The sequence below is a fragment of the Morchella sextelata genome (assembly GCF_020137385.1).
Source record: "Morchella sextelata strain SCLS chromosome Unknown scls_27, whole genome shotgun sequence".
Classification (NCBI taxonomy): Eukaryota; Fungi; Ascomycota; class Pezizomycetes; order Pezizales; family Morchellaceae; genus Morchella; species Morchella sextelata.
In genome coordinates, this window is record NW_025408642.1 from 274412 (window position 1) to 298274 (window position 23863).

General features: G+C 56.0%; 7 protein-coding genes across 7 annotated transcripts; 3 read left to right on the forward strand and 4 right to left on the reverse strand.

The window, feature by feature from the left end:
- Positions 1–960: 960 nt before the first annotated feature.
- On the forward strand, positions 961–2870 carry H6S33_008630 (uncharacterized protein; the record flags this gene model as incomplete). The annotated part of the gene is made up of 3 exons (XM_044840102.1): positions 961–1405; positions 1464–2690; positions 2755–2870. 3 exons carry the CDS (start codon positions 961–963, stop codon positions 2868–2870), a joined length of 1788 nt encoding a protein of 595 aa, XP_044687744.1.
- A 554-nt stretch (positions 2871–3424) lies between these two features.
- Positions 3425–4285, reverse strand: H6S33_008631 (uncharacterized protein; the record flags this gene model as incomplete). Its single annotated transcript, XM_044840103.1, has 2 exons — positions 3425–4178; positions 4242–4285. The coding sequence occupies 2 exons, from the start codon at positions 4283–4285 to the stop codon at positions 3425–3427; spliced, it is 798 nt and encodes a 265-aa protein (XP_044687745.1).
- Positions 4286–4679: 394 nt separating this feature from the next.
- On the forward strand, positions 4680–9083 carry H6S33_008632 (uncharacterized protein; the record flags this gene model as incomplete). Its single annotated transcript, XM_044840104.1, has 4 exons — positions 4680–4907; positions 5010–7380; positions 7470–8759; positions 8839–9083. 4 exons carry the CDS (start codon positions 4680–4682, stop codon positions 9081–9083), a joined length of 4134 nt encoding a protein of 1377 aa, XP_044687746.1.
- Positions 9084–11229: 2146 nt separating this feature from the next.
- On the reverse strand, positions 11230–13830 carry H6S33_008633 (uncharacterized protein; the record flags this gene model as incomplete). The annotated part of the gene is made up of 3 exons (XM_044840105.1): positions 11230–11408; positions 11472–13377; positions 13459–13830. 3 exons carry the CDS (start codon positions 13828–13830, stop codon positions 11230–11232), a joined length of 2457 nt encoding a protein of 818 aa, XP_044687747.1.
- Positions 13831–14161: 331 nt separating this feature from the next.
- H6S33_008634 (uncharacterized protein) lies at positions 14162–15495 on the forward strand (the record flags this gene model as incomplete). Its single annotated transcript, XM_044840107.1, has 2 exons — positions 14162–14966; positions 15032–15495. 2 exons carry the CDS (start codon positions 14162–14164, stop codon positions 15493–15495), a joined length of 1269 nt encoding a protein of 422 aa, XP_044687748.1.
- Positions 15496–15938: 443 nt separating this feature from the next.
- On the reverse strand, positions 15939–17045 carry H6S33_008635 (uncharacterized protein; the record flags this gene model as incomplete). Its single annotated transcript, XM_044840108.1, has 1 exon — positions 15939–17045. One exon carries the CDS (start codon positions 17043–17045, stop codon positions 15939–15941), a length of 1107 nt encoding a protein of 368 aa, XP_044687749.1.
- Positions 17046–20130: 3085 nt separating this feature from the next.
- Positions 20131–20715, reverse strand: H6S33_008636 (uncharacterized protein; the record flags this gene model as incomplete). The annotated part of the gene is made up of 3 exons (XM_044840109.1): positions 20131–20141; positions 20242–20473; positions 20551–20715. The coding sequence occupies 3 exons, from the start codon at positions 20713–20715 to the stop codon at positions 20131–20133; spliced, it is 408 nt and encodes a 135-aa protein (XP_044687750.1).
- Between the last annotated feature and the right edge of the window lie 3148 nt (positions 20716–23863).

Sequence of the window (23863 nt, forward strand, 5' to 3'; positions counted from 1 at the left end):
CCTAGCAATTTTGATACGCGGTTGTTCAGTGAAATCGAGCTCGCGCTCTGTAAGGTACACGTGAAGCTCTCACGCAGGTCCTGTCTGTTGAGATGAGGTTGGACTAGCTGGGCGACTCGCCTGAGCTTGTGCAACGTCTTGGCGTTACCTAGCGGCCGAGCCTCATGACGTCACTTGCTTCATGCAACATCATTCACGCTTTCGATGATGAAAAATGACTACATCTGAAAAGCCTCCTTCCACCTTCTTTTGCCGGCCCGCCAGATAGCTGGCCGCAAATGAAACGATACTAGCAAGGCAAACGTTGGGCAAGGTACTAGAGATTCGCTTGTGCAGAACGAGCCAATGATAGGCTGGGAATTAGAAACTCATCCCCTGCCTACAACCTCAATTCAACGCCTAGAGTACCTACATGTACATGTATTTACCGCACCGAATAGCGCTCCCGGTGTCGATTCCTGCTTATCGCCTAAATGGATACACTGATACAGATGCTGCAATCGGTTTCTCTCTTTGTCTACCGGTGTACTCTAAACCGGATGCTATCTTCGGGCTCAGTTGAGGAAGTTTCCGTAGGTGAAATATGCCCTTTGAGTGTAAAGTAGGTTCCGGGGATTGACGAAGATTTCTCTAGCAGTCTGGGGATAGCCTTCCTCCCCAACAGTAGTGTGGATACCATGCTGTAGCTTCTATGTACGACCAGTCTGTGCACACGGCTGCCGATGTTATGTACATGCATAGAAACCTCCAGCTGGTATCGGACCAAACCTCCGCGCAGACTCGCATGAACGGATGGCAGCTCTCCACGATGCCACGATGGCCAACGTCATCATTCATTCAACAGGTCGATTCCATTGGAGAACGATGAGCTCATCAAGCCTTAGATACTCCAGGGATCTATAACTTCGAGATATTGCCTGTCAATCGATCTGCTGTTTCACTGTTTTACTATATGATAAAATGTTCGCCCTACGCCGCACCGCTGCTAGACTCAACACTCGGCACACCTTCACCGCGCGAAAATTCTCCCCACGAGTAGCTCAAATCACGTCTGCCCATATCACTACCAGAGGTTTTGCAAAGCAAGCGACGATGATTGATGACCAGAAGTCAATGAGAGATAACTATGGCATGGACCATACGTCGGGCTATAAACAGCCTGTATGGATCGCCACTGAGCCTTACAGCAACTTTCCAGAGTTTCCAAAGTTGGACAAAAACCTCAGTACTGAGGTTCTGATTGTTGGCGCTGGAATAGCTGGTATAAGTGCGGCGTATGAGTGTGTTAAGAGGGGAAAGTCGGTCACACTCATCGATGCACGATCCGTGCTGTCTGGGGAAACAGGAAGGACTTCCGGGCACCTCAGTAGTGCATTGGATGACAATTACTACGAGTTGATCAAAAGTAAGCAATCCAGACGCATCTGTGGGAGAATATGCTCTAATTGAAATTTTTCCTGTAGCATTCGGCGAAGACGGTGCTAGAAAGGCTTTTGATTCCCACCAGTACGCACTTGAGCATGTCGGTGAAGTCGCAGCCGCAGAAGGCATCGACTGTGAGTACCGAACGCTCCCCGGGTACCAGATTGTCGAAGTACCGGACAGCCACCCCGACTACTCCTCCAAGAACGATCTCCCACAAGAACTCGAGGCCTGTAAAAAGCTCGGGATCAACGTAAACTACAATGAGAAAGGCAGCATAGGTGAGACCTACACCGGGGCAGTCCTCGAGTGGCCTAAACAGGCGACCTTCCACCCCACAAAGTACCTAAACGGAATCCTAAAGTCATTATCAACCAAGCACAAGGGCCTGTTCCAAGCATACTCCCACACCCGTATGTCAAAGCATAAGGACAGCGGAAGTGGCGTCACAGTAACCACTGAAGGCGGCCACGAGATTGACGCAAAACACATGATCATGGCCACCAACGTCCCGCTACACGTGATCGAGGTCATCAACAAAGAGGCCTTTTACCGCACTTACTGCGTTGCCATGAGGGCACCAAAGGGTGCCTTTAAAGACATTCTCATCTACGACAACGGCGACCCTTACGTCTACGTCAAGAAGACAGCCCACCCGGATCCAAAGTACGAATACGTCATCACCGGAGGCGAAGACCACAAAGTTGGGCAGGAAAGCACCGAAGGGTACGAAGCCCACTACAAAAAACTTGCCGACTGGACACGCGCACATTTCCCATTTGTTGAGGATGTGGAGTTCAAGTGGTCTGGCCAGATCGTTGAGCCGAACGACTACATGGCGTACATCGGGCACAACACTGGCTCCGACAAGAACGTTTACATCAACACTGGTGACTCCGGTAACGGCCTCACGCATGGTGTTATTGCTGGAAAGCTTTTGAGCGATCTGATAGAAGGTGTTGATAACCCTTGGGCGGGGCTATACAGTCCCTCGAGAAAGCCGAAGCCAAGAACTATGCCCGATGTCATCAGCGAGAACCTTAACCAGAACTTGCAGTACAAGAGGTACATCGCAACGGACGTGTCAGATATTGAGGAAATTCCCCCATGCTCGGGTGCGATCATGCATGGTGGACTGTCGAAGCTTGGGAAGCCGATTGCGGTGTACAAGGATGGTGAGGGCAATATCACCAAGTTTTCAGCGATATGTCCCCATTTGCATGGTGTAGTTGCATGGAATGCGTCGGAGAAGAGTTGGGACTGTCCAAGTATGTTAATATCCATCAGCCCCATTTTTTCAAAGGAAGGTACTCTAACTGACTTCTTTCTTAGTTCACGGATCCAGGTTTGATGGACTTACTGGAAAGTGTGTTATGGGACCGTCGAACAGAGGTCTTGCGGCGGAGGATGAGGCAGGAAAGCAGGCTCAGAGTGGGACTTCGGGCTAAAGTACGGAGTATAGTCGACGGCTGACTGTTAGTACTGGTGATAATTTATGATTCTAAGTATAAAGTTAATATATATACATATACACAATTAGTCTATCAAGCTACTCTCGTGCAGCCGAATCTCGTTGAATCATATGTAATATTAAGGGCCCGACTCAAGGGTTAGAACTGTATGAGCCGGGCCGATTCTCCCTATGACTAGCGCCAAACTCTCAGCCAGACTTGGTGATATTTGACATGGCCCGCCCCTCTACTCTTCAGCTAGGGTTAGGGCTGTCAATCACAAGCGATCACTCGCACTGGAAATGATTCTTGTGAAAGCTTTCTGGGGGCGGCTGGGTTAGTTGCTGGTTGGGCTGATTGCTTATCGCGATTCCCTCGGGAGCGGTATTGTATGTTAACGGCGACCATTACGGAGCAAATACGGGTCGTGATTAGAGGTTTATCTACAAGAACAAGAGACCAAGAACTGACAAAAGACACCAGCACCACAGCACAGAAAATAGTACAATAGTAAGATCTATATATACACTCCCCACACCCCCACACCCCCACTACACCTCCTCCCCCCTCCTCCCCTGCATAAGCCTGCGATACGCCTCCACCACGCCCTTCCTCTCCACGGCGAGCCCCTCCCTCCGCGCCCTGCTCCCCGCACTCTTCGGCACCCCCTCCACATCCACAATCCCCCTACTATGCAGCACCTCCCTCGGCCTCGCCAGACTCGGCGGCGCCGGCGCAACATCCCCAAACTTTGGCGCCTCCCTCTTACTCGCCAGCACCGCCCACGGATCCGGCGACGCCGCCCTCCGCCGCTTCCTCCTCCCACCCCCCTCACCATCACTATAGTCGCCCTCCTCCTCCAGCTCCTGGGCAGGCGCAGCCTTAGCCGCCTCCGCCTTCTTCGCCTTCGGCTTCCGCGGCTCCCGCGCAACCTTCAGGTCCACGGGCAGTGAGGCGTCCACGCGGCGATTAAACTCGCGCAGTGACTCACCGGGCTGTATCGTGAGCTGCTCCGCCGCGTCCTTCATCTTCTGCTCTTTCGCCTCCTTGGGGTCTGCATCTGCTGTCTTGCGTTTCTTGGAGGAGGAGGAGGAGGAGGAGGAGGGGGGCGGCCGGCCGTTGTCGGGGCCCTTGGGGAGGCGGCGGGTGCCGGCGGCGAAGGCGAGCAGGCGCGTGAAGGCTTTGGGCGTGTCGTCTTGGGACTCGAAGGTGTTTGTGGCGCGGCGGTTGCGCTTGGCGCGGAGGCGCGACTTGGTGGTTGAGAGGTTGGTGGTTTTGGCGAGGGTGGTGGGGGGGAGCTCGAAGCTGGAGAGAAGGGGGGGGGGGGGTTAGTGGGGTGTTTGCAGACAGATGGGGGAGGGGAATTACTCGAGGGAGGGGGCGTTCTTGTTGCGGCGCTTCTTGTTAGGCATTGTGTATATAAATTGGGGATTGTGATATTTGGTGGTGGTGTTGGTGTTGAGGTTGTCGTTGGAGTAGAAGTGAAGAACTGCAGGAACCCAAGCTTTTTCCTCTGAAGAATTCGTCTCGAGCCGCAGGGCTTGGCGGGCGCCACTGACAGGGATTGCAGTTACCCGCAGCTCAGTAACTCTGACACCGTCTGCCGCACATGCAAGAAGTTAAGGCAAGCACTCACAGGCCCAGACAGACAGACAGACAGCCAGACAGACACATCCACAGTCCCATTCACAGACTCACAGATTCACGGATTCACAGATTCACATCTCGAGAACGCAAGCACCCGCTCTCACTCAAACTCACTCACTCACCCACCGACCCATTCCCCTCCCAATTAACCCCAGAACAATGCCCCGCCTCAAGCCCGGCGCAAACCAGGGCAAGAAGAAGTCCAGCGCGCCCAACACCCCGCCCTCAGAGGAAGCAGCAGCAGCAGCAGCAGCACAGGCAGAGGACAAGAAGCCACTCACCCCGCACGAGATCATTGGGGGCAAGTCGTGGACCGGGAAGCTCCCGCAGACGCTGTTCTACGAGCTGTGCATCAAGAACGGGTGGCAGAATCCCGAATATGTCATTGTTCGACTCTCCCTCCCCTCTCTCTGTCTCTACGATGCTATTCCCAGTTCTAGATATATATACATGTCCCCGCGCACGCCCACTGACCAAAAGCCCGCATAGAGAAAAGAAGGCAACCTCGGCTTCATCTCCACCGTCTACATCCGGTGCAAAAACCCCAAGACCCTCGCCATCGAAACACTGCACTTCCGCCCGCCCACCGAGCTCCCCAACGGCCTCCCGCTCGACCCCCCGCCGCACAAGCCCACGCAGCTCGAGGCCCGCCACTACACCGCAACCTACGCGCTGCACCGCGTCTCCAGCATGCGCAACATCCACCTGATGCTGCCGCCGTCCCACCGCACCTACTGGGCCACCTTCGATGACGTCAAGAAGGCATGGTTCGAGAAGAAGCACGCATGGATGTACGAGGCCGACCCCTTCCTCACCAAGCGCGAGCACGACGCTGCGCTCGCAAAGGCTGCGCGCGTCGCTGCCGCCTCCGGCGGCACCCCCGGCGCAAGTCAGAAGTCGGAGCCGAAGCCACCGTCCCGCGGATGGGACAATGTCCCGGTCGTCGATATGTCGGCCGTCAACCGGCGTGCCGTGGAGTCGCTGGTGCGCCGGCACCACGTCTGGAACCCCGCGGGGATCGTGATGCCTGCTGCTGCGCGCGATGCTGCTGTCGCCGAGCTGGCGGGGCTGGGGTTCAGGAAGGTGCATGCTGAGGAGGCGTGCGGGTTTACGAAGGACCGCGAGGAGGCGCTGGAGTGGCTGCTGGTGCATGTGCCGGAGGACGACCTGCCGGAGCGGTTCCTGCTCGGCAACTATACGACGGGCGTGACGCTGCAGACGGACCTGGAGTATCCGGCGAAGCGGCTGTGCGCGAACGGGTACAGCATGGACCTGTGCCGGGACGTGCTGCTGCGGGTCGGCAGCGACGAGGCCCGCGCGGCGGAGGTGCTCATGCAGATCCTGCTGCACGGCGACGGCGAGGACAACTTGGGCGCGGACGGTGGCCCGCCGCAGGCGGAGGAGGAGGAGGAGGAGGATCTCATCTCGTTCGACGACCCGGTGGTGGACCTGTGGCGCGAGGAGCAGACGTCGCTGGAGGCCATCTGGGCCGACCGCTACACCCGCATCTCCGACACCCGCTTCCGCGTGCGCCTCGAGCTGCGCGAACACACAAAGTCGGTCATCTCGCTCGACCTGCGCAAGCCCACGGCGCGCGGGCTCAACGGCGAGTACCCGCACACCATCCCCGTGATCTCGCTGCTCGAGGAGAAGAACGACGCCGCCGTGCCCGGCCTCCCCGCATACATCAAGCTCAGCATCATCCGGCAGACGGCCACCTTCGCCGAGAGCCTCCGCGGCGAGATGATGGTCTTCTCGCTCGTCGACTGGCTCGAGTCCGAGTTCGCCCGCATCCTCGAGAACCCCGGCCGCCTTCGGGACGTCGCCGGCGCCGTGTCGGCCGGCGAGACTGGCCCAGAGCCAACCCTCCGCGTCGGCGGAAGCCGCCCAAAGAAGCGCCGGCCCAGACCGCCAATCGACTGGACGCCCAACCACCCCGAGTCCATGCGCCTCTTCGAGGCGCGCGCCGCGCGCTGGGAGACCCCCATGCAGCAGATGCGCATCGAGGCGCGCAAGCGCCTCCCCGCCTGGAACCTGCAGGAGGACATCATCGCCGCCGTCGACGGCGCGCAGGTGACCATCATCTCCGGTGAGACGGGCAGCGGCAAGAGCACGCAGTCCGTGCAGTTCATCCTCGACGACATGATCCTGCGCAAGCTTGGGCGCGCCGCCAACATCATCTGCACGCAGCCGCGGCGAATCTCCGCCTTGGGCCTGGCAGACCGGGTCGCGGAGGAGCGCTGCGGGACTGTCGGCGACGAGATTGGGTATGCCATTCGCGGCGAGTCAAGGCAGAAGCAGGGCGTCACGAAGATCACGTTTGTGACGACGGGCGTGCTGCTGCGGCGGCTGCAGATGGGCGATAAGCTCGAGGACGTGTCGCATGTTGTTGTCGACGAGGTGCACGAGCGGTCGCTCGACACGGACTTCCTGCTCATCCTGCTGAAGCGCATGCTGGCTGTGCGGCAGGACCTGCGCGTGGTGCTGATGAGCGCCACGCTGGACGCAGACGTCTTTGCAGACTACTTTGGCGGGGCCGAGAAGGTGCGGCGCGTCGAGATCCAGGGCCGCACGTACCCCGTGCAGGACTTCTATCTCGACCAGGTCATTGTCAAGACGCGCTTCGACGCCGGCGGCCGCATGCTTCCGTCCGCGCAGGGAGGAGGCGGCGGCGGCGGCGGCGGCGGTGGCTCAAAGAACGCAGTCAGCGCAGAAGACCTCCGCGGCATCGACCCGGGCGTTGGGAACATCATCCGCGGGCTCGGCGACCGCATCAACTACAACCTGATTGCCGCCACCGTCGCGCACATCGACGAGGAGCTCGGCGTCGACGATGGCGCGATCCTTATTTTCTTGCCTGGTTGGTCATTTCCCCTTCCCTCCCCTTCTGTGCGTGGTCATGGAATATCACTCGGGTTGCTAACCAATGATCGCTACTGCATGTACTAGGGACAATGGAGATCCAGCGCTGCATCGACGCGATCAAATACGTCCCCGACGGCTCGTACCGCTTCCACGCCCTCCCGCTACACGCATCGCTCCTCCCCGCCGAGCAGCGCCGCGTCTTCCACCCTCCTCCGCCCGGAAAACGAAAAGTCATCGCCGCCACCAACGTCGCCGAGACATCCATCACCATCGAGGACGTCGTGGCCGTCATCGACACTGGCCGCGTCAAAGAAACCTCCTACGACCCATCCAACAACCTCGTCAAGCTCCTCGAAACCTGGGCCTCCAAGGCCGCCTGCAAACAGCGGCGCGGCCGCGCCGGCCGTGTCGCCGCCGGCTCCTGTTACAAGCTGTACACGCGCAACGCCGAATCCAAGATGCCCGACCGCCCCGAGCCCGAGCTGCTGCGCGTCCCGCTGGAACAGACCTGTCTAGGCGTGAAACACATGGGGGTCTCCGACGTGCAGTCCTTCCTCGGCTCCGCGCTCTCCCCGCCCGCCACCCTCGCCGTCGACGGCGCCCTGCACCTCCTGGAGCGCATGGGCGCGCTGCGCGACGGGTCGCTCACAGCCCTCGGAAAGCACATGGCCATGATACCGGCCGACCTGCGCTGCAGCAAGCTCATGGTGTACGGCGCGACGTTCGGCTGCCTGGACGCCACGGTGGCGATTGCTAGTATTGTGACGACGCGGTCGCCGTTCGTGGCGCCGGCCGAGCACCGCGAGGCTGCGAAGGCCGCCCGCGCGGCGTTCGCGGGGTCGCCGGCGGCCGGCGACTTGGTTGCTGACCTGCGCGCGTTTGAGAAGTGGGCGGAGCTGCGGAGCAGTCTGGGGATCCGCGAGCTGCGCAAGTGGTGCGACGAGAACTTCCTCAGCCACCACGCGCTGCTGGACATCGCGTCGAACGGGCGGCAGTATCTGGATGCGCTGAAGGAGATTGGGTTTCTGCCGCTCGGGTACGCGCCCGGGATGGGGGCGGGGGGCGGGGGGTTTAATCGGCATGGCGGCAACACGGCGCTGCTGCGGGGGCTGGTGGCGGGCGCGTTTGTGCCGTGCGTTGCGCGGGTGGTGGTGCCCGAGACGCGGTTTGCGAGCCGCGCGGTGGGCGCGGTGGCGCTGGACCCCGAGGGGCGGATGATTAGGTTCTATACGGAGGATGCGGGGAGGGTGTTTGTGCACCCCGGCAGCACGATGTTTGCGGTGACGGCGTGGGAGAGGGATCAGTTCTTGGGGTTCTGCACGAAGATGGGCACGGGTGGGGCCGAGGGGAAGGTGTATTTGAGGGAGTGTACCCGTGAGTCTTCCTTCATCCCCCTCCAACCTCTGCTTCTTCTTTTCGAGTGACTGGCTAACAGTGTGCGTGGTGGAATTAGCAATCAACGCCTACTCGCTCCTCCTCTTTGGCGGCGACCTCGCCGTCGACACCATGGGCCGCGGCATCACCGTCGATGGCTGGCTGCGGCTGCGCGGGTGGGGCCGCATCGGCACGCTGGTGGCGCAGCTAAGGGGTATGCTGGAGAGGGTGCTGGAGCGCAAGATTGAGGAGCCGGAGATGGACCTGGGCGATAACGAGGTGGTGGGCGTGGCGAGGGGACTGCTGCAGGGGAATGGCATGTAGGCTGGTGGGTTTTGAGGGGGGGGGGAGGGGCTTGGCGGGGTAAATGACTGATGATTTACTGGCTTTTTGTGGATGTTTTTTTTGGTTCTTGTTTCTGTTTTTTTTTTATAGAAATGAATATCATGAACGTACGTAGCCCACCTGGATCACGGACTATCACTCGCAATCGCTATCCTTCTCAGAATCGCCCCCCCTCCCCCCCGGGGCCCCGTTTCTACGGTTATCCCAAACTTGTAGAACTTGAGTCCCGCACGGTACCAAAGCTATGTAGTACAGCGCACCTAACCTTCCTTCAAGGCCGTACATACGTGCAGGGAACCCGAATCAACACCAACCAGGCCAACACTACACGGCGTAGTGGGTTGCCAGCCAGGAAGACATGGCCCGAGAAACATCGAGTGTATAATGGGGCTTTTAGGGTTGGGCTGCTCAAGACGCTAGCTAGCTACGGATCATGGCCTATCACTCGATCATGATTCGATCCGGGTCTGCGGTTTGGCGTCGGGCGGAACCTACAACTAGCTAGCTCCTTTTCTTTGGGAGGGTCGCGTTGGGGATGTGTGGGTATCGATGTTACGGCTGATGTGTCTCGGGTGGGTGCTGTTGTTGTGGGTGTTCGTAGGCTTACTCACCTGCTTGGCCGGGAGATGTAGCGCCGCTGATAACCCTTGGGGGGGGGGCAATTGGTGTTCTTGGATGAGTGTATTATGTGTGTTTTCCGGTCAGCCATGCTTACCTTTAGGTTTGAGATACATGTACTTCTCATCTCATTTCATTCGAGAAAGGAGGGGGGGGGGGGTAATACTTACCGGTATACTATGCCACCATATTGGAGATCCAAGACCACACCAACTTCAGGGGCTGGGCGGGCAGAGTTTTCGGCAGACGAATTCAGCGATATGTAGTTTCGTTCCTTCTTCCAACGTACGTATATCCATACCTACGCTGCTGTGGTGCAGGTTATTCGAATACTTGGGGTGGTTTTAACACGTGAATTGCAGCGATCACGTGGCTGGACTCGGTTACAATATTAAAGCAGCACCTACTACATTACAAAGGAACATGGTCTGAAAAAAAAGTTTCGCTAACCGTAACTAATTTCCTACATCCGGCCCTGACCATGGGGGGGGGGGGGGAGACTAATTGGCCAAATAACGAGCGAGAAGCTGAGATGGTTCAATCTGCGATTGTAGGCCGGCCAGAGAGAGCTCTGATCGATATCACACATACCCCCCACCCCACTAAGGGCCCTCAGGCCCCTCAAAAAAAAAAGGGGGGGGGGGGGGGGGGCAATAAATACACAAAAAAGTAATGCTGTGACCATTCGCCCCTCACCCCACACAACTGTCAAAGGCCGGGAAGTAATACTTAACGGAGTGAGCTAGCTAGCTAGGGGGACACCTAACCCTGCAAGTCACAATCCTACCACGAACCCGCTCTTGTATGATGTATATATGTATGTGTTGGTTTCTTGGGGCCTACCTATAAAACTACGCTGCGGCACCCACAGCTGGATATAGTCGCCGCCACTCTCATATCCTGCATCTGAACAAGACCTCCGATAGAGAGGTCGTGAACACCAATAGCCTAAAAAAAACGCCCTAGCATATTGAATGCATCCCTCGTTTCGGATCATCGAATTACGCACACCGTCATGGATTATCACTCGAACGTCTAAAAAAAAAACCGGTCCGCAACGTGATAACAGTTTACGATACTATCTATTAGTTCAATCCTTCTCAATCGAAAAGTTGCTGCTGGTCGTTTATCTCCACTCTTATAGCACTACATACTGTATTAGCATCGAGGCGTTAACTCGGGCTGCCGTAAAACATCTCAGCCCCTGTGGACTGCATTTGATTTCAGGGCTCTTTGCCACCGTAGAGGACATGGAGCAGCACAGTTTTGATGTGCCTATGGTAGAACTCGGTCTTTGATTTTTTTTTCTGTCCGTCAAGGTATCGATCCCCCCCCCCCCCCATCTCTCTGGCTTTCACCAATTGAGTTTAATTTCAGCCCATTGGAAGAACTAGTACTACCCGCTCTTGCCCATTGCTACAGAGGTTCAACTAAGCAAATTACAAACAAAGCTCTCCAGTTTCAAACCCGGCGGAACATCACCACCGAGAGCTACATACAGCCCCCATCAAGCCCCAAGAGCTTTCAGGATCTCCTCCTGCATCACCTCGACCGTCTTCGCCCCCGTCGTCTGGCTCGCCATGATGTAAACCACGTTACCCAGCGCCCTCGCATGGACGTTCCACTCCCTCGAGTCCCTAGAGCCCATCTTCTGCAGGAACCCCTGCGCCGCATCCGACGAGTATCCTTCCCAAAACGTCAGCACAGCCACAACCAACCACCAACACAGGGGGGGGGGGGGGAACAAACCCGCATTATCACCCGCCCTCAGATTTACAGCCAGGACGCTCCCCAGCGCCCACACACTCTCCACCTCCCCTATGAACGACACCCTCTCCACAAACGCCCTCGTCCACACACTCCAAACCTCCCCCACCTCCCCCACCTCCTCCCCCTCCTGCCTCCAATCCGCCTTCGCCGCCGCCCAGTCCCCGCGCTCATCCATGCCCACCAACATCCGCACGCTCTCCCTCGCAACGCTGCACCCGACCGCATGCGCCGTATAGCTATGCCCATGCAGCAGCGCGTCCTTCTTCTCGCCGCCCAGGAACGCGCCAAAAACACTCTCGCTCGCCAGCGTCGCGCACAGCGGCAGCAGCCCGCCCGTCAGCAGCTTGGCATGGACGCTGATGTCGGCCTCGGTCTGCAGGAACGACGCCGCGCTGAGCCGCCCCAGGCGGTACATGCCTGTGAAGACCTCGTCGAAGATGACGGGCAGCCCGGACCAGGCGTTGCTGTCTGCTGGGGCGGCGGCGGCGGGGGAGAAGAGGCCGGGGTGGCCGCGGATGGTGGCGACCAGCGTGTGTTGGAAGAGCGGGTCGCAGAAGAGCATGCCGCCGGCGCCGAGGACGAGGGGCTCGATGATTGCTGCGCCGAAGCGGCGGCCCTCGGCTTGCGTGAGGCGCTCCAGCGTCTTGAGGATGTGTTTCTGGTAGCTTTTCCCCAGCTCCGAGGCGGTTCTGTGCTGGAGGTCGAAGATGTCGCTCAGGCTCGCCATTGCCACGTCCGGTCCCAGATCGGCCCGCATCTCTTCGGGCACCTCAATGGTCCAGCGGCCCCTCTTCATGCCCACCTTTGGGAAATCGAACCAGTGGCCCCTCCCACGGTACCATTCCGCCTCGCCATTGTACACGCCCGGCTCCGCACAGTCCATCACGCCGATCGTATCGCCGTGGTAGCTGCCCTTGAGCCCAATGACCCCCGCCTCCCGCTGCCTGTGGTCCCACCCATACCGGGCGCGCGACGCCCTCAGCCCCATCTTGACGGCAACCTCGCACCCCGTGCTGCCATTGTCCGAATAAAACACCCTCGCCATCCTCCCCCCCGGCCCCGAGAGCCCCGCCAGCAGCGTCTTTGCCAGCTCAAGCCCGGGCTCATGCACCGCGTTCGCAAACATGACATGCCCGTAGCGGCCGGCCGCATACGCCGCGGCCAGCGTCAGCTCAGGATTCGCGTGGCCGAGCCCCTGCGTCCACCACGACGCAGACCCGTCGAACGTCGCGCCCAGCAGGGCATCATCCTCCTCCCCGCCGCCGGCGTATGTCTGGAAGAAGTCGCCGTGCGCAGAATCGATGGCCGCGACGGCGCCCGCGGCGAGCCCCCGGTGCTGCGTGAACGGGTACCAGATCGTGCCCACGGCCTCGTCCGCCATCCCCGCCAGCTTCTCGATGCGGCGGTCGTGGCCGCGCTTGAGGCCGAGCAGCATCTCGCGCACGGCCGCGTCGCCGCACCGCGCTTCATAGTAGCTCTGCATCGCCTCGCGGTCTTGGTCGCCCTCCTCCTCCTCCCGGGGCGGCGGCGGCGGCGGCGCAGGCACAACAACAGTGCTGATCCCGCGCCTCGCGAAATACCGCCGCAGATACCCGTCGTTGCGGTAGTACGCGTCGGCGAACAGCAGCACGCCCTCGACGTCGTAGCCGCGCATGTGCAGGCACTCGAACGCCGCGATGGACGCCGAGATGCCGCCGAGGCGCGCGTCGGCGACGAGCAGCACGGGCAGCCGCAGCGGGCGGTAGAGGTCGGCCTGCGAGGCGCCCGACAGCGTGGGCGAGTGCACGCCGCCGGCGGTTTCGAGGAGCAGCGTTGACGGCGTTGGCGTGCGGTAGGCTGCGATGCGGCTGCGGATCGTCGAGAGCAATGATTCGTCCGTGGGCGGCTAGCACGGCAGATCAGCGATCAGCGGTCAATGATCAATCCAACGCGAAAAGAAAAGAAAAAAAAGAACTGCAATCCCCACCTCGACAGCGACCAGATGCGGGCTGACCGGGTCGCTGTACTGCAGCAGGCACTCTGCGCGCACGCCCTCCGCGGCCGCGAAGCGGGCCACATGGCCGTCGTCCGCGTCTTCCGGGGCGCCCGTGGACACGGGCTTGAGGTAGAAGACGTGCTCGGCCGGGAAGTGCCGCCGGCTGGCCTTTGCGAGGATCGTCGAGAAGATTGTCTTGCCGACGTTTGTGTTTGCGCCGTAGATCTGGAAGGCGCGCAGGGTGCGGGTGAGGTGCGAGCCGAGGGGGGCGGGCATGGTGGCGGTGGTGGTGGTGGTGGTAGTAGCAGTAGTGGTGGTAGTAATAGCAGTAGTAGCAGTAGCAGTATTGGGGGGCTCGTCCATTCGCAGAGGCGGGGCCTCACGAGAATCTTGTCCTTGGTGTGTGGTGTGGCGCACTGGTCTCCTCTGCGCTTGGACTGGAGGCCTTGGGCATCGGGGATGCGCGAGTGAATTACAGGGGTCCGGCAAAAGAAACACACACCATGGTGCAATTGAGGGGAAACAAAATGCTACATCCGTTTCCCACACAAACCGCCATCCCCTCTCTCCATTGCCAGAGCCCCGATCGCCAATCCCCAATCCCCGATTGATCAATTCCACCAGGCCCCTCCTCCCAATCCCCAATCCCAATCCCCGATCGCCAATCCCCAATCCCCGATTGACCAATTCCACCATGCCCAAAGACCCCAAGCCCAAAGACCCCAAGCCCAAAGACCCCAAGCCCAAAGACCCCAACCCCAAAGACCCCAAGCCCGCCCTCACCGCCGCCCTCTCCCAAGCCCTCACCACCCGCGCCGCCCTCTCCCGCCTGCGCACGCTCTCCCTCCCGCCCCCCGCCGCCACCGACTTCTCCTCCAACGACTTCCTCTCCCTCTCGCGCTCCCCGCACCTCCGCCGCCTCCTCCTCGCCGAGCTGTCCACGCACCCAACCCACCCCCTCGGCTCCGGCGGCTCCCGCCTCCTCGACGGAAACACGCCCTACGCCTGCGCGCTCGAGGCCTCCATCGCGCGCCACCACAGCGCCCCCGCCGGCCTCCTCTTCACCTCCGGCTTCGACGCCAACGCCGCCCTCTTCGCCTGCGTCCCGCAGCCCGGCGACACCGTCGTCCACGACGCCCTCATCCACGCCAGCGTCCACGAGGGCCTGCGCTCCTCCCGCGCCGCCGCGCACACCGCCTTCGCCCACAACGACCTCGCCGCGTTCCGCCGCGCCCTGGCCGCCATCCCGCGCGACGGCCGCAACGTCTTTGTGGCCGTCGAGAGCCTGTACTCGATGGACGGGGACGTGGCGCCGCTCGCGGAGCTGCTGGACGCCGCCGACGAGCTGCTGGAGCGCGGGGCGCTGTTCGTGGTGGATGAGGCGCATGCGACGGGGGTGCTGGGCCCGGGGGGGAGGGGGCTGGTGGCCATGCTGGGGGTGGAGGAGAGGGTGTGGGCGAGGCTGCATACGTTTGGGAAGGCGCTTGCTTGTAATGGCGGTGGGTCCCTCGATATTCTTGATGTTGTTGCTGGAGATAGTAACCCCGCTGATATACACCGCCAGCCATCATCCTGACGGACGCAATAACGCGCGAGTACCTCATCAACTACGCCCGCCCGCTCATCTACACCACGGCGCTCTCCTTCCCCGCCCTCGCCGCCATCAGCGCCGCCTACACCCTCCTGCGCACCGCGCACGCCGCCGCCCTGCAGTCGCGCCTGCACACCCTCACCCTGCTGCTGCACCAGCGCCTCTCGTCACTGCCGCCGTCGCCGCAGACGCTCACGCTGCCGCCCGTGCGCCCCACGCCCATCCTCGCGCTGTTCACGCCGCACCCGCGCGCCCTCGCGGCCCACCTGCAGAAGCGCGGGCTCGTGGCGCGCCCCATTGTGTTTCCGACGGTGCCGGCGGGGACGGAGCGGGTGCGGATCTGCGTGCATGCTGGCAACACGGTGGACGATGTGGAGGCGCTTGTGGAGGCTGTGCGCGAGTGGGTTGTGGAGACGGCGAGGGGGAGTAAGATCTAAGGGGTTGTTTTCTTTTGTGTGTGTGTGTGTGTGCGTAGATTGTGTATGTATGTATCTAGACGCCGATTGGGCTTTTTTCTTCTAATTCTTGGTAATTTGAGCACTTGTATGTGTTTGTGATGATGCATTTTGTCAAGATTGGTAGTGTGGGTTAGGGTTATTGATGCGAGTGATGGTCTGTGACCGTGAAACTGGGACAGAAACTCAACACGCAATTGTTTACAGAGAGCATGTGTTTCGTGCAACCATCAAGTCTCGGTCAAGTAAGTACATACATGAATTCTTTTCCCATCTGTCCAGCCTGTCCAATTAATGAATTACCTCTTAATAAATAGCCTGCGCAAAATTACAGCCCGCAAAAAGAACCCCATACGCCAATCAACGCCATTCCTTTTTTTTTAATCTTCTTTTTATTGTTATTGGACGGGGGTCGGGGGCGCTGGTCAACCTCCCCGTGACCTTTTTGGCGGATCAGTGCGTTTAAACAGCCTTACGCCCTTCCCGTTGACACGGATTGCAACCTTGAGTTTTCGGGGGCTGGGTCCAGGCCCTGGCCCAGGCCTCTCCTTGCGGGCCATGATCCCCTTGCCGATGGAGCCAACCTTCAGGCCCCAGGCCCCCTTCTTCTTAAGCTTAGGCAGCGGCCCACCATCTGACTCGGCCACCTGCGCCGCTGTTGACATCGGCCCAACATACAACTCCTTCTTCTTAATCTTAGGCAGCGGCCCGCCATTTAACTCGGCCCTCTGTACCGCTATCGGTATCCGCTCAAAAATCACCTCCCCCAGTGTCTCATAAGACTCAAACTCGCTCGCCGTTATGATCCACTTTTTCTGCAACATCTTCACCACAGCGTCTATACCCCGCTGTCCCCTCCTCTCTTTCAACAGCTGCAACACCTCCCTCTTCACGGTCATCACACGATACCTCACCGCAACCCCCAGATTCGCCGTCCCAACACCGCCCCCAGCACCATCAACCTTCGCTCCCCGCTCCAGCAGCGCCACAAACACCTCCGCCGTCTGCGTGCACGTCACCCTCCAAAATGACGTATCAATCGTCAGCCAGAAGCCCATCGCGCCCCTCCCCGCGCTGTCCACCACCTTCACGCTCGCCCCGCGCTCCAGCAGCATCCTTATAACCGGTAGATGCGCTCTCTGTACCGCCAGATGTAGCGGGGTGCGTCCGCGCTTGGAGTCCTGGGGGTCAACCTCGACCCCATAGTCGAGCAGGACACGCACGGCGTCGACATGGCCCTGGAACGCGGCGAGGTGCAGCGGCGTCTCGACGTTTGCGGGGTCCGGGGCGATGAGGAGGCCCTTCTTGAGGGCGGTGGCGAGGAGGGGGATATTGTTTTTTTCCGCCCCGTAGTGGGGTGCGGAGAGGCCGCGCGGGTAGCGGCGCGTAGCGGTGATGAAGCGGTCGAGTGTCAAGCCAGAGAGGCGGTTGTGGAGGGCGTGGTTTGTGCGTTGAAGGGCGGTGTGGGAGGAGAGGGGAAGGTAGGAGGTAATTTGGTAGAGAAGCTCGTTGGGGAGGGCGAGGAGCGGCATTGTTATGCTGCTTGTTGTGGTGGGGGTTGGCTGTGGGGCCTGGGTGGGGGGGGGCGGAGAGAGAGGACTTATATGTAAATTAGCGGGGTAGTTGCGTACTAATGGTGACGGTGTCGGAGGACGTTTCCGAGGCGTGGTGTTTTGTTCTGCTCGATTCTTTCGAAGCTCTAACCCAACTAGCTGGCTGCCAGGTCGAAGCCTCGGTTCATAGAGAAAGTTGTTAACAAGGCTCTGTCTGGCCAGCCTTGGTGAGACGAAAAACAGCTTATATCATGGTAATCTATATTCTGCGCCTGGAGAACCAGCATGGAGATATACATGCGGTTGTGTGTATCTGTGTATGCTGATATTTTTAGGCCCGTTATGTAACTAGTGCGCTGTCACTCGGGTTTTTGCACTTGCAAATTATATCTCCGATCCGATATCATATCTGCACTTTTTTTGCGGAGGCCAGGTTGGCTCGAATACCTACCAGCACGGCAAGACCACGGGTCGGGATTAGCGACAATTCTGCAGAACCGGCTTTGGACAACTGTAGCATGCAAGGCGGGCTTGCAGTATTGAGACATAACTTGGGTCCGTGAAGCTTTGGAGATGGTTCTGTGGAGGCTCTTTATTTATGCATTTACCCGGTACTGCAGCTACATTGATTGACATTTAGCTGAGACATTCCATGGAAGTAGTGACTACTAGCAAGTACTAACCGCGGTATCCAATTGAGATGTGAGCGTATCCCTTCGTGCGTTTTCAGGATATGTGGCGATTGGTGGCTCACCATACAAATTATACTACAAATGTCGGCTGGTGGTGCAAGATGGACCCACTTGTCACGCAAAATTTCTATAAAGGTAGTGGAGTATACTGTTTCTCGTTAAAACTGTGTCCATCACGAAGGGATGCCGATATTTATGCCATCGGCGCCGTTGGATGGAGCGCGCTTATCTACCCGATAAGTGCGCCGGAGTTATTGATGCTGGACAAGATATGTATTGCGCAGATATATATCTTGGACTAGTCCTGGAACAAAAGAAAGAAGTGTTTGATTTAGCCACCAACCATACCAGCGACAAGGGTTGTGAGGGGAGTTACTTACCAACAGTTGCACTTGTACTTGCGGTTGCAGTTGCGATTAGTTGGTGAAAGCGCGCGCGTCTCGAGCTCTGGATACTACGCTTGCCAGCTGCGGAGCAACAGGCGCACCATATAGGAAACATAATCCCGGGCTCAAGACAAAGTCGTGGTAAAGTCAAACTTTAAATAGCTAGATTAATCTTGCTTTCTGGAGGTGGACCTCAGCGCTCTCAACGACACCGTTCGAGACGAGACCAATCGCAAGGCTCAATTTTGTCTCGTCTTGTCAAATGTGCCGGTCTTGTCTCATGGAGAACACTAGAGGTGGTGTGCGTATGACATGTAGGAAGGGACTCAATAGGAAATAGGATGTATGGTTCTGTTACGAAGGAGGATGAAAGCTATGTACTTATACTTATAAAGGTGACACGTTTAGTTAGGCTAGATTGTAGACGTCGTTCCTAAGACCACTTTGCACTACATGGAATACATGTAACTAACGAATATATGTAGCTAGTCCTGAATATTGATTGGTTATATATTATCTCCTTAGAGAAGTGCTCGCTGTATCGAAAGCCTAGATTTTATAGAAGACAAAGTGAATACATGTAGTCGGAGGAAAAGGCTCGGGATATCGAACGCTGAGTTCGAGCCTTAACCTAGCCGTCTTGTAACAGTAAAAAAAAAAACGAAAGAAGAGAGTCGCAGTAGATAGAAACACCAGCTATAATAAATAACGGCGTATAAATGACAACGGACTCATCATAAACAGGAAAGATATAAGCATTCTCTATATCCTCAAAGGAATCCGCCGCAGGGAGAAGAGACGTTAGTTCCTGCCGCAGCAGATACAGATGCAAATACAGGTCCTAGTACTTCTTGAACCAGCACCGCCGCAGAATTGGCAGTGCTACCAACACAGTGTTGGATTACATTCGAGCACTTACCGCTACTCGCCCAGAAGGTCGGCAATTGTGCGCTGGTTATATATCATTTTATCACCCACCACGCACCAAGATAATCCAGCACAGACGAATCTCCACCCAGGTCCGTGGTATATAAATATGTGTAGAGGAGCAAAGACTACCAAGAAGCAACATATCATTGCCTCCAAGGCTCCCTCCAACCTGGCGACTTAAATTACTGCCATAGCGGAGCAGGAAATGAAATTATTACAATTACAATTACTAGTTGGCCATGATCAGTAATTATGCCCTGATGCTGCTGTTGCGCAGCTCATGATGTGTATATAATGATTACACGACAACTGGAAATGACCGGTTTTTCGCCCGGCCTGTCCTGCCATGTCCGGGGCTCCCCGAGCAATGAGCCTCGGTCTCGAGTGACGTGACGTGACGTGACACACCTCCTGTCCACCATACCACCATCACAATCTAATCTGATCGTATCGTATCGCATCTCACCGTTTATTGATTCATTGATTGAACCGCGCGTTACACCTGCTGCAGTCTGTATTCAAAGCGATACATGCATCGATATTAATCCCCTGCCTACTATGAAAACACCTTTTTGAAAAGAGAAGAGAAAAAATTGTCCGCGCGCCCAACCCCAACAGAAGAAACAAAATCAAAGCAAAACAAAACCCCCCAACGAGTGACTCCAAAACAAAAACACAAAACGCCCCCCATCCCATGATGAAACCCGCACGCACTCAATTCAAACAACCTCCCCACCACCACCACCACCAAAAAACACCGAGGGCCAACTCTCGGAAAGAAGCCCCTCCGGCCGCCGGCAAGCCGCTCGGAACAAATAACATGCCATCACACACAACAAAAAGCAAAAAAAAGGCGAAAAAGGCAGTAGTGGTGACGCAAAAAGCGAGCCCTCAGACTTACGGGTCCCAGATAGAGTGTTTTGTCTTGGCAAGAAGTGCCGGGTTAGGACCGTCCATACCACCACTAGGCACTCCACTCCACTCCTAGCTAGTTTCTACCAACCCACCTCAACGGGCGGCCCCGTTCCCGGGATACAACCTCCCTCCTAACCGTACCTAACCATCCCCTTCGCAACCATTAGAACCTGATCATCCTTGCAACGAACACAGAATGCGGCACAAACAAAGCAATGAAGAAAAAATAAACGAAAAAAAAGGAAAACTCACAGTGGATGAAAATATTCTCATCGAGCCTATCGGTATTGATTCTCGTGAGGTTATACGGAATAAAGCTGGCCGGCAGTAGCAAAAGCAGCGCAGCAACACCACAGAAGCCAATGACGGCCTTGCGAGAGATGCCTTGTGTGCTCTTGAGCCTGTCCATGAAGGATCCAAAAGTACGGATTGTGACGTAGATGACGAGGGCGACATTGGTTATTGAGACGAGGATTGCAAAGGTCTACATGTTTTATCATGGCGTATTAGGATTATTGGCTCATATCAGGAGTGAGTAAAAAAGAGATCAAGAAACCATACCTGACAAGAGGACCAGAATGCATGCCAGGCTAACTCAGAGTCGTGGATAACGTCGTAGGCTCTATTGCGCCGGTCCAGCGACGCGGTGATGCAAAAGTAACTCCAGATTGCGCTGCAGAAGTTTACAAACACAATTATGAGGGCGATTTCTTCGTCGGCGGCCATGGTTGCGATTGGTGGGTACTGGTTATTATGAGGGTATTGCTGTTTGCATGCCCGCTCTGCGGAAAGACTAATGAAGTGGAAAGAGTAGCTAGGCTTGCTGGGCTTGAAACAAGAGAACGGGTTTATGGGAAAGGAATGAATAAAAGGGAAAAAAAGCTGAAAAGAAAAAGAGGGCTGGAACACAGTATAAAGTAGGTGGTGGTACACGAGAATAAGAGGAGGAGTAAGAAATCCGTCGGAAGATTTTACCAGAAGACCCTACTCTACTTACGACTTTACGTACTCTTTCCCCGCCTGCTTGCTTAAGCCCCGTTACATGCATCCAGAAACAACCCAACACGCTCACTAACTAACACAAGAGCCCATTGTGTGGGGCACGGGATCTCGCTTCTTCAATTCACATTTCTCCGCCGTTTCAGATAAGACAGGGATAACAGCCCACAAGCCAGCCATCAGCGAACCGCTCATAACCTCTCCTGATGATCTTCTCGCTGGATCTCGTATTCGCCGAGATGTTCTGGAAAATCGCTGCTTCTTCTCTTCCTCAACGTCATGGTGTCACGGGCCTCCGCCTACATTTGATAGGAGCGATGGATAGAGGGGACTGTTTTTGGAAAAATACCGGACCATGCCCGATGCCTTTACCTGCCGGTTTACGCCCGCCCATGCAAGACTGACATAAGATGGACCCGTTGGTATCTAAAACGGGGGTTTCTCCTCCGGAGTGTCTTGTCCGCCCTCGTGGGTATGAATTCAATGTCAATATTCGCTTAATGCAATTTAATTTCCGAATATCTTGATTCCGGTTGGCGCACTTGAGTTCTGACAGGAGAAACGTGAAGATAGAGTGCCTGACAACCGCAAAAGAGCGGTCAAAAAAAATCATCAAGTCCAAGCTCTGGGCCTCTCGGCCTCTCGGAATCGGCACTTTGGTTTGCCAAGACGATGGTGATTGGCGATAGCCAAAGCACAGGCAGACGCATGTCTCACTAAATATATCTTTGGCGAGTTACACGATGCGCGAAGTCGCCGTTCGTTAGTGTTTGAAACGCTGTTACTAGACGATCAGGCACATAATCAGGGTAACTGGTCGAGTCAAAATGGAGGATACAGAACTTTGCGAGAGAATTCGAAAAGATTGACATTTCAGGACAAGAGTACCTTATCTTACTTGGATAAGTAAAGGATTATGTGCTTGTAACCTTTAGGCCACTGATAGGTGCTGGTTGGCGGTACGAGTGATAGTTCGTGAATGCCCATTAGCACACATACAGGCTCGTACTCCTATTGACGTATCTTCACCCTCAACGAGGCCCCAATGTCAGATTATATGCAACAAAGGTCCCAAAGAACTGGGGCTACTATCTGGGTTAATCTTAAGCCAGTTCTAAACGCCTCATCTGCACCTTAAGCACTCCTTGGGGAAGTTTCTTGGGACATCGAAATCAAAAAGATCGTCGGTCGAGATCTCACTAAACAAGCCCACGCCACAGACCCGCTGTCACACCTCCACAAGTACCGCCCTCATAAGCTAAGTCACTACCTCTTTTATAAACCTTGATCCATCACCACCACTAGGAATGTCAGCATTTTTAGGCAATGATCACATAACTACCTTTGCTCTCAAAAGACTAGTAAGCAGTAAGGAGTTAACGTACCGAGACACATACCAAAGGAGTTAAACCTATACTGGACGCTTTATTAGGTAAGATAAATATTCCAAAGAAGTATCATACAGTAACTTCATACTACGATATATCTGATGGAGTTTCCTGAAAATACACTAGAGGCGGTGAGAGCCCTAGTTTTTGCCTCTATGGAAGAGAGCACTGAGGGTATTTTGGCGGAGCTAGCTGAGCTAGGACATATTAATTGATTAATACGGCCGATATCTGAACGTCTGATATCCTTTCCTTTTTTGCGTATCTGGAGCCTTCTACCTAGTTCGTAGATAGCAGTGTGTTCCGAATCGGACCGCATTCGATACCTCATCTCAGATCCATCTCAATGCATCCTACATGTGATTCCGAGCGCAATGCCGTCTCTGATTGGTTGACAGCCCTCGTGTCGAGCTCCACGCGGGTACTTTGAGGGTTCTATGCAGTCAAACGGCTCCATGCGTAACCCTGAAACCAATCCCAATTAATCTCAGTACTGGCTAAAACAGATCCCCGATACTCTTTTATCTGGTAGCCATTTTGCATATAGGCTAAAAGTAGCCAATAATGATCCAAGCGATCGGCAAGGTCACATGCTTGTTTGATACATGAGTGATACGTTATGATTTTATTCCTTGCAAGGCCATCCTGGAATGATAAGATCTTTATCAGTGAACACTTTAACAAGGGACTCGAGCCAATAGAAACGTTGGATAGATTAACTGATCTCAAAACGCGGCTATCCTTTACTATGATTCGTCGAGAGACTTTGAAGCATTGCCAGTGGGACAGATATGTAATTGGTCAGTGCTCAACAATTCAAAGGTACTGTATATTACCCAAATTATTAGGACGCGTTATGTAATTGCGCAGCTACAAATGTGAGACGCGGGGTAGAAATGAAAGGTTGAGGTTTAACAGTGATGGTGACCTAATAAAACCACAAAACACACTTGACTGGCCATGGTAGAGGCAGTGACCCCAGCTAGCTGTTTGGTTTGAAGAATGATATACCTCAAGTTGCCCAAAAACACTCAAGGTCAAGTAAACTCGATAGAATGCGGGGCGCCTGTCATAACAGACTCGAAGACAACAATCTTCTTTTGATATCCCTTTTGTCTCGGCATGTATCAGATCAAGCTCCTGCCCAATTCACGGGGTGAATGATGCACGCAGAAAGCAACCCTGCTAAAACCTGCTGGTGATCGTCAGTACGTAGTATTTTTACAGATAGAGCTGTTCATGAAGCTGGTGCTGCTCTCATGTTAATTTGCTGGCTCTACCTGAATTGAGGGATAGCTAGACAGAAAGATAGAGGTTGAGTAAGGATCGAGCGCGAGATAAGGACATACCTTGCAGCCACAATTTTCACTTTGAGACCACACGTCCATCAACGTTGCTTTACCATAACACCCTCGCCCTCACCTTCACCTAAAGGACTACAGTATGGACCCAACGACTGATGTCCACTTAGGACAGCGGGAGTACAC